A 7569-nucleotide genomic window follows, 5' to 3' on the forward strand; every position below is an offset into this window, starting at 1 on the left:
GTTCTCGTGTCTTGGTTTTGTTGTACTGTGTTGTAAATCACCTGTGAATTATGATCCTAGCTTGTAAATTCCTGTCAATTCATATAAAGTTTTCATTAGTATAAGCTGTCAAGCCTCAGCCTTGCCTGAATATGGCACCCTGCTATCTGTGACTCCTGATAGACTGGGTCATAAAGAGGGTGTCAGTACATGCACACCAATGGCGCCGACATCCACAGTACGTCCACAGAACGTGTCCGTTATCAGTCCGAAACGGTTAGAATGCATGAAAACAAAGCATGCCTTGCAAACAGGAACGCGGTGTAAGCACGGTGCATGTCCGTCCTGACCGGACATGTCCGCGTTGCTCCTTGAAAATAGAATTCGAGTCTATTTTGCTGCACGGACGTTCAAGTTCAATGTGCAGTTCCCATTCAGCCATGTTAAGCCAATATTTAGTGACTAAAACCAACTCTATGAGAGTTAAATGTGACCGTACAAGTGCTGTAGGCTATGCATGGGTTCTCAGTGTTTTTCAACATAATGTTATGAGAAGGGTAAGACAATGGCAGCTAACCACGTGAGCTAATTTTTTGACCGTCAGCGGTTTCCAACAATCAGAGGTTGAGTTGTGCACAGCAAGGTTCGCACAGTCAGGCTATAAACAAAATTCAGAAGCCAGACACTGCAAAACTCACGGTGCAGGTAAAGTGTTGACTTTGATCCTACCATCAAATCGCACACACACACACACACACACACACACACACACACACACACACACACACACACACACACACACACACACACACACACACGCACACACACACACCTTGCCTAAATGGCAATAACCCCAGTACAAAGCTATAAAAACTGGTTCATCAAGGTATGACAGAGCATTCTACAAGCGATCAACTCTTTCAGGTCTACTAGTAGACAAGATGTACTTCTTGAGGTCTATGAGAGCCTATATAGGTCTCAACAAAATTTGCATGTCTCTTTTATGTGGGTTCCTGCTCATAGGGGTATTGAGGGGAATGAGGAAGCTGACCAACTGGCTAAGCAGGCGGTGGTGGCAGAAGTTCCAGATATGGAAGTAACTCTCAGCAGAGCAGAAAGTAAAGCACTGGTCAGAGATTATTTTATCAAGAAATGGCAGGATGACTGGGAAAGGGCTGTGAAGGGGAGGCATCTTTTTGGTTTTCAGAAAACTGTGGGTTTAAAGGGAAGAGTTGCTATAAGGAGTACAAAGGAGGATAGAGTTATCACTCGAATCAGAATAGGACACACTCAATTAAATATGTCACTTCACATCATAGGGAAACACCCATCAGGTCTTTGTGAATATTGCAGGAAAGAAGAATCAGTAGAACATGCATTACTTCATTGTGATAAATACATTCTTCAGAGGAAGCCAATTCTTCAAGAGCTTAGGAATCAGGGAAAAGGCATCAGTCTGGTTAATTATATCACTAGTGTTAGACAGAGTACTTTTTTCACCTATTTAAAAGAAACAGGTTTATTTGACAGGATTTGAAACTCAGGTACACACACACACACACACACACACACACACACACACACACACACACACACACACACACACACACACACACACACACACACACACACACACACACACACACACACACACACACACACACCTTGCACAACTCTTGAGATTTAGGGAATGTAGACTCTGGCTCTTTTAGGACAGTAGAGGGCGGACATGCACCTAAACTGAGCGCTACTCGCCCATTAAACCCTCAAAGAAGAAGAAGAAGAAGTATGACAGAGCATTGACCAGTCAGGATCCACTATTGCTGGAGGACCTCCCTCTGACTCACCAAGTCTGGATGAGGAAGTGAAGGTGAGAGATTCAGAGACGGATTGTTGCTACTCCTCCAACGATAAGTCTTTATATCTCAAGCAGCACTACATATTTAGAAGTTATATGAAGTAATAGTACATTGGTAGAAATTGCACCACTAAAGAGGCAACGAAATTCACTGGACTTTATCAGGAACACTTAAGGAGGAAATGGCTTCAGTATCAGAGGAGGACTTCACCTGTCCTGTGTGCTGTGACATCTACAAGGATCCTGTGCTTTTGTTATGCACTCACAGTGTGTGTAAGGCTTGTCTACAGCAGTTCTGGAAAACTAAAGGATCCAGAGAATGTCCAGTCTGCAGGAGGAAATCATCAATGGACAACCCACCCCTTAACCTTGCTTTGAGAAATGTGTGTGAGGCGTTTCTGAAAGGGAAAAGTCAGATAACTTCAGCAGGGTCGGAGGTGCTCTGCAGTCTGCACAGTGAGAAACTCAAGCTCTTCTGTCATGATGATAAACGGCCTGTATGTGTGGTGTGCCAAACCTCAAAACTACACAGAGGCCACAATGTCTGCCCTATTGATGAAGCTGCAACAGACATGAAGGTAACAGTGAGCAGATAGCTGTGATTACTTTGAAATTGTGTGCACTGTGTGTGCGTATCTGTGTTCATGTGTATACATACTGTATCAAGTTGGGTTCATATGTACAGGTACTGCATAGTAGTTTTATGACTGTGATTACTTTCATGTCTGTACGTGTGTCTATTATAAAATGTTGTTGTGTTATAGTATTCCACATGTGCATATTCATCCAATGTGTATGATCCATGACTAGTCATCCCTGTAAAATAATAAATGCATGATATGGTGTATAAAGGACCAGTTCTGCCAATTTCAATATGCTGTTGTATTACTCACACTACCCTTGACTTGTCAGTACCCGGTGATGCTGCATTTTCGGCTCAGTCCTATCCGAGATCTGAGCTATTCTAATCGGGGCAGCTTTTGTTTACATTCTAAAAATTCTTAACATAGGCCTACTCCAAATATTTTCCCAAAGGTATCACTGTTTGCTAGCTGTCTGCTGATGTTGCATAACCTTTTGGATGTTATTGGGAATAAATCAAGATGTTTTTTATGTTAACAAACACCTGCCACCATTACAATGAACAAGATCTCGGAAAAGGCTGAAGGAAAAAAAAATCTCAGGTACTGACAAGTCCAGGGTAGTGTGTGCATTACAACTGCATGCTGAAATTGGCTAAACTTATCCTTTAACATATTAAAGACATGGGACAAAAAACCACTTGTAATCTTGTTTTTTTATTATTATTTCTGGAGGAACTCAAGATCAAACTGGAGCCCCTGACAAAGAAACTGGAGATATTTGAGAAAGTGAAACTCACATCTGACAAAATAGCAACTCACATTATGGTAAGATTTGGTAAAAGAGTTTGAGAATAATTTGTAACCATAAGTAATTGTACAGATATTGCTTTAGGCATTATGATTATGCAATTATTATAATAGCCTCCCTTTCTGTGTTAATCCAGATTCAGGTCCAGCTGACAGAGAAACAGATCAAGCAGGAGTTTGAGAAGCTTCACCAGTTTCTACGAGATGAAGAGGCAGCCAGGATAGCTGCACTGAGGGAGGAAGAGGAGCAGAAGAGTCGGATGATGAAGGAGAAGATTGAGAAGATGAGCAGAGAGATCTCATCTCTTTCAGACACAATCAGAGCCATAGAGGAGGAGATGAAAGCTGATGATGTCACATTCCTGCAGGTAAGAATAAAACTACTGGGTTAATATTGTTATAATGATTTTCAAGCTCCATTTTCAGTGACATGTGGAGGGATAAATGAAGCCATTTCACATTGTCATCATCATAAAACCACAGCTCATACTTTGTACATTCCCATAACATCGTCATGGCTAATTGCTTATTACTGTAGTTGTTTGGTAGGCATGCCATTAGGAAGGGAAATGTGTGAAGCTGAAATTGAAATAGTCACCACACAACTGCACAACATTAACCGCCTCCGCCCCTCTCTCACTTCCCATTCTACCTCCGTTCTTGTACACAGTCTTGTCACCTCCCGCATTGATTACTGTAATTCTCTCCTCTTTGGTCTCCCTCAAAAATCTCTCCACAAGCTCCAACTGGTCCAGAACTCAGCTGCCCGCATCATTACTAAAACCCCTTCCTGTCACCATATTACCCCTGCACTGCAACATCTCCACTGGCTCCCTATCAAATATATAATTCATTTTAAAATACTTCTCCACACCTTCAAGGCTATCCACAATCTTGCCCCCCCTTATCTATCTAATCTTATTCACATTGCTGTTCCCTCCCGCCCCCTCCGTTCCTCTTCCTCCATTCACCTCTCTGTCCCCTCTGCCCGTCTTAATACCATGGGGAATAGAGCTTTTAGCTGCTCTGCTCCTCAGTTGTGGAATGCCCTTCCCCCTGACATCCGCAATAGACTCTCTGCCCCTGTTCAAATCCAGGCTAAAAACCCATCTGTTTCAAATAGCCTATTTTTTATGATTCTTAAACTCTGTTTTATTTTATTCTATTTTATTTATTTCATATTTAAAAAATTGTATTCATTTATTTATTTTTGTTTAAAATTCTGTTTATGTGTCTTGTTTTATTTTTGTTTCTCTCTGTACAGTGTCCTTGAGTGTTTTGAAAGGCGCTTTTAAATAAAATGCATTATTATTAGGGGTGGGCATAGATTAATTTTTTTAATCTAGATTAATCTCACTGTAATTTTGAAATTAATCTAGATTAATCTATATCAAAATGGCTCATTCAGAAATGGTGCGCTAGCGAAATAATGCCGGGAAAAAACCCAAAATGCATCTCATCTTCAAAAAATGGTCATGTTGATACTTGGTGATGAAAAAAAAATGCACTGCAATATGTGCAAAGTGTGTCCAATAGGAAGCATTTACCGTTATAAGATACTGAAATTTCAAAATGAACGGCGCTATAACTTGTAGAGGCAAATACAGATAAGTCTATCAAACAATTAGGCTATTTAAACATTTAAACAAAATGACCTCAACAATTCAGCATTTCTGAGAGAGAGAGAGAGAGAGAGAGAGAGAGAGAGAGAGAGAGAGAGAGAGAGAGAGAGAGAGAGAGAGAGAGAGAGAGAGAGAGAGAGAGAGAGAGAGAGAGAGAGAGAGAGAGAGAGAGAGAGAATCTGCCACTGACTGTTAAAAAGAGCAGCGGCTCCTTTAAGAGAGGGAGGAGCTCTGCGCACAGTAAGCTCAGAGCAAAAATTCTGAATCAAACGAAGATATCGCAAACCACGCCCACTCAATGAAAAAGCGTGTGCTCAAGTTGGGTCTCCTAAGGGGGCGTTGTCCCCTACTTCTTCTTCTCTTTTTGAGGTGTTTGCGCAAGACGTGCGCTACCGCCATCTACGGCGCTAAGGGGACTTCATTGATTCTCAACCTCAGGACTCCGAAGGTCTCCTAACCGAAGGTCTCCTAAAGGGGCGTTCACCCGACATAAAGTGGATACCGGAAAGGAAACAAAATGACGCTTCTTGGTTACATCCACTTTCTTTGCTCAGAGGCAGGCTACTGGATATGTAGAACCAACAGCACTGGCCCATGGCAATTTGGCCCAAACCTGACAGTTGCTCACAGAGTTAGAATGCTAGGGGAGTTACAACTCGAAATTAATTCAGTTTGCAAAAAAAAAATCAAGCTCAACAACCGCAAGGTTTATTACCGTCTGACATGAGAATATCTCACTGAGTCGCAAATGCGCAAATGCAACACAAACATTCAGCGAGAGGATATTGGCAGTTTCAGTTTGACAATCTTCAAAATGCATATCGCACGGAATATTTTGCAATTATGGCACAGGCAAGATTTCTGGAAGTTGTTTATGTGTTCCATGCAATGCGAGAGGAAATGTAGGCTATGTCGGGCTGGTAGGCTACTCACACACAATAATGTCTCTATGCTTCACCTCAAACAATAACATCTCTTTAGTCTACCACTTATGAAAAAGCACTCAAACAACACCTACCACGGCAGAGGGATTAATGTTTTCAGCATGCAAACACTGTTCATATTTATTAGGTCTGCTGAAGCAACAGGTGGAGAGGAGAAAGCGACTGGAGCGCAGTCTGAAAGCGTCTGTCAATGGAACGCTATGGTGAAGTGCATACCAAAACCCATATTTTGAGAATAGATTAACATGCGATATTTTCTTTATCACGCGACAAGAGTCTCACATTATCGCAGCACGTTAACGCCGATAACGGCCCACCACTAATTATTATTATTATTATTATTATTATTATTATTATTATTATTATTAACTGCACATGCACTATACTATCCGTGTTGAAGCACACCATACTGAATGTCCATACTACAGTAGGCCTACACTTCCCTTAAGACAAAGCGATGTGCCAAAGTATGTGCATTTCATAATATGGCTATAATATATGGTGTTGAAGCGTGATATGTAGTTGCGACATTGAATGTTAATGTGAGGTACATACTGAAAAAAATCAAATTAATGTCAATGGGGGTGGGTAGTGTCACTGGGCAATATCTGACAGTAATTAAATACTTGATGTGTTGTTATTTTCCCTAGAACTACAACAGAACAGTGGAAAGGTGAGTTGTATGCCTACATCACCCCCCCACCACCACCTCCGTCTCTCTTGTGAGCACACAGCACCACTGACTCCTGAATGTTATTCCAGAGCCCAGTGCACACTGCAGGATCCAGAGAGGCTTTCAGGAGCTCTGATCAATGTGGCAAAGCACCTGGGCAACCTGAAGTTCAGAGTCTGGGAGAAGATGCAGGAGATTGTTCAATACAGTGAGTACACACACACACACACACACACACACACACACACACACACACACACACACACACACACACACACACACACACACACACACACACACACACACACACACACACACTCTCTCTCTCTCTCACTCTCACTCTCACTCTCACTCACTCACTCACTCACTCACTCACTCACTCACTCACTCACTCACTCACTCACTCACTCACTCACTCACTCACTCACTCACTCACTCACTCACCCACACACACACACACTCTCTCTCTCTCTCTCTCTCTCTCTCTCTCTCTCTCTCTCTCTCTCTCTCTCTCTCTCTCTCTCTCTCTCTCTCTCTCTCTCTCTCTCTCTCTCTCTCTCTCTCTCTCTCTCTCACACACACACACTTGCACTCGCTCTCACATCCTCTAATACAGTGGTTCTCAACTGGAATAGTCTTGTGACCCACAATTTGCCGTTATCAATATGCGTGTCGCACCGTCACATTCTTCCAATAATAACAACAAATATTATCATGCATTTCATAATATGCATTATTATTTGCATTGTATGCTGATATACAATGTGTCTTATGAAGTAGTGGAGAGGAAAAGGCCTATTAACCATGTTTCACTCATGTCTTCAACATCATAGTCATTTTTAGTGCATTGCATCACAGCTCCGCGACCCACCCAGGAACCCTCCGGGACCCACTTTTGGGTCCCGACCCACCAGTTGAGAATCACTGCTCTAATACACACACATACTGTAGATGTGTATTTACTCTTGTGTGTTTGACAATAGACCATGTGTGTGTTCTTCCTCTCTGCAGCTCCTGTCACTCTGGATCCCAACACTGCACACTCAGGACTCATTCTGTCTGAGGACCTGACCAGTGTGAGACGTGGTGATGAGAGACAGCA

The 7569-nt window shown here is 42.2% G+C and overlaps 1 protein-coding gene across 1 annotated transcript in view; it reads left to right on the forward strand.

The window, feature by feature from the left end:
* Positions 1-1895: 1895 nt before the first annotated feature.
* Positions 1896-7569, forward strand: part of LOC134461161 (E3 ubiquitin-protein ligase TRIM35-like) — a 6183-nt gene continuing 509 nt past the window's right edge. Inside the window, exons 1-6 of the mRNA XM_063213925.1 lie at positions 1896-2415; positions 3154-3246; positions 3366-3596; positions 6445-6467; positions 6557-6675; positions 7479-7569. The exon at positions 7479-7569 is cut by the window's right edge and continues 509 nt beyond it. Of these exons, the coding sequence (XP_063069995.1) occupies positions 2020-2415; positions 3154-3246; positions 3366-3596; positions 6445-6467; positions 6557-6675; positions 7479-7569 (953 nt within the window). The 5' untranslated portion in view covers positions 1896-2019. The remainder of the gene's footprint in view (positions 2416-3153; positions 3247-3365; positions 3597-6444; positions 6468-6556; positions 6676-7478) is intronic.

This window comes from Engraulis encrasicolus, chromosome 13 (assembly GCF_034702125.1).
Source record: "Engraulis encrasicolus isolate BLACKSEA-1 chromosome 13, IST_EnEncr_1.0, whole genome shotgun sequence".
In the NCBI taxonomy this organism is placed as follows: Eukaryota; Metazoa; Chordata; class Actinopteri; order Clupeiformes; family Engraulidae; genus Engraulis; species Engraulis encrasicolus.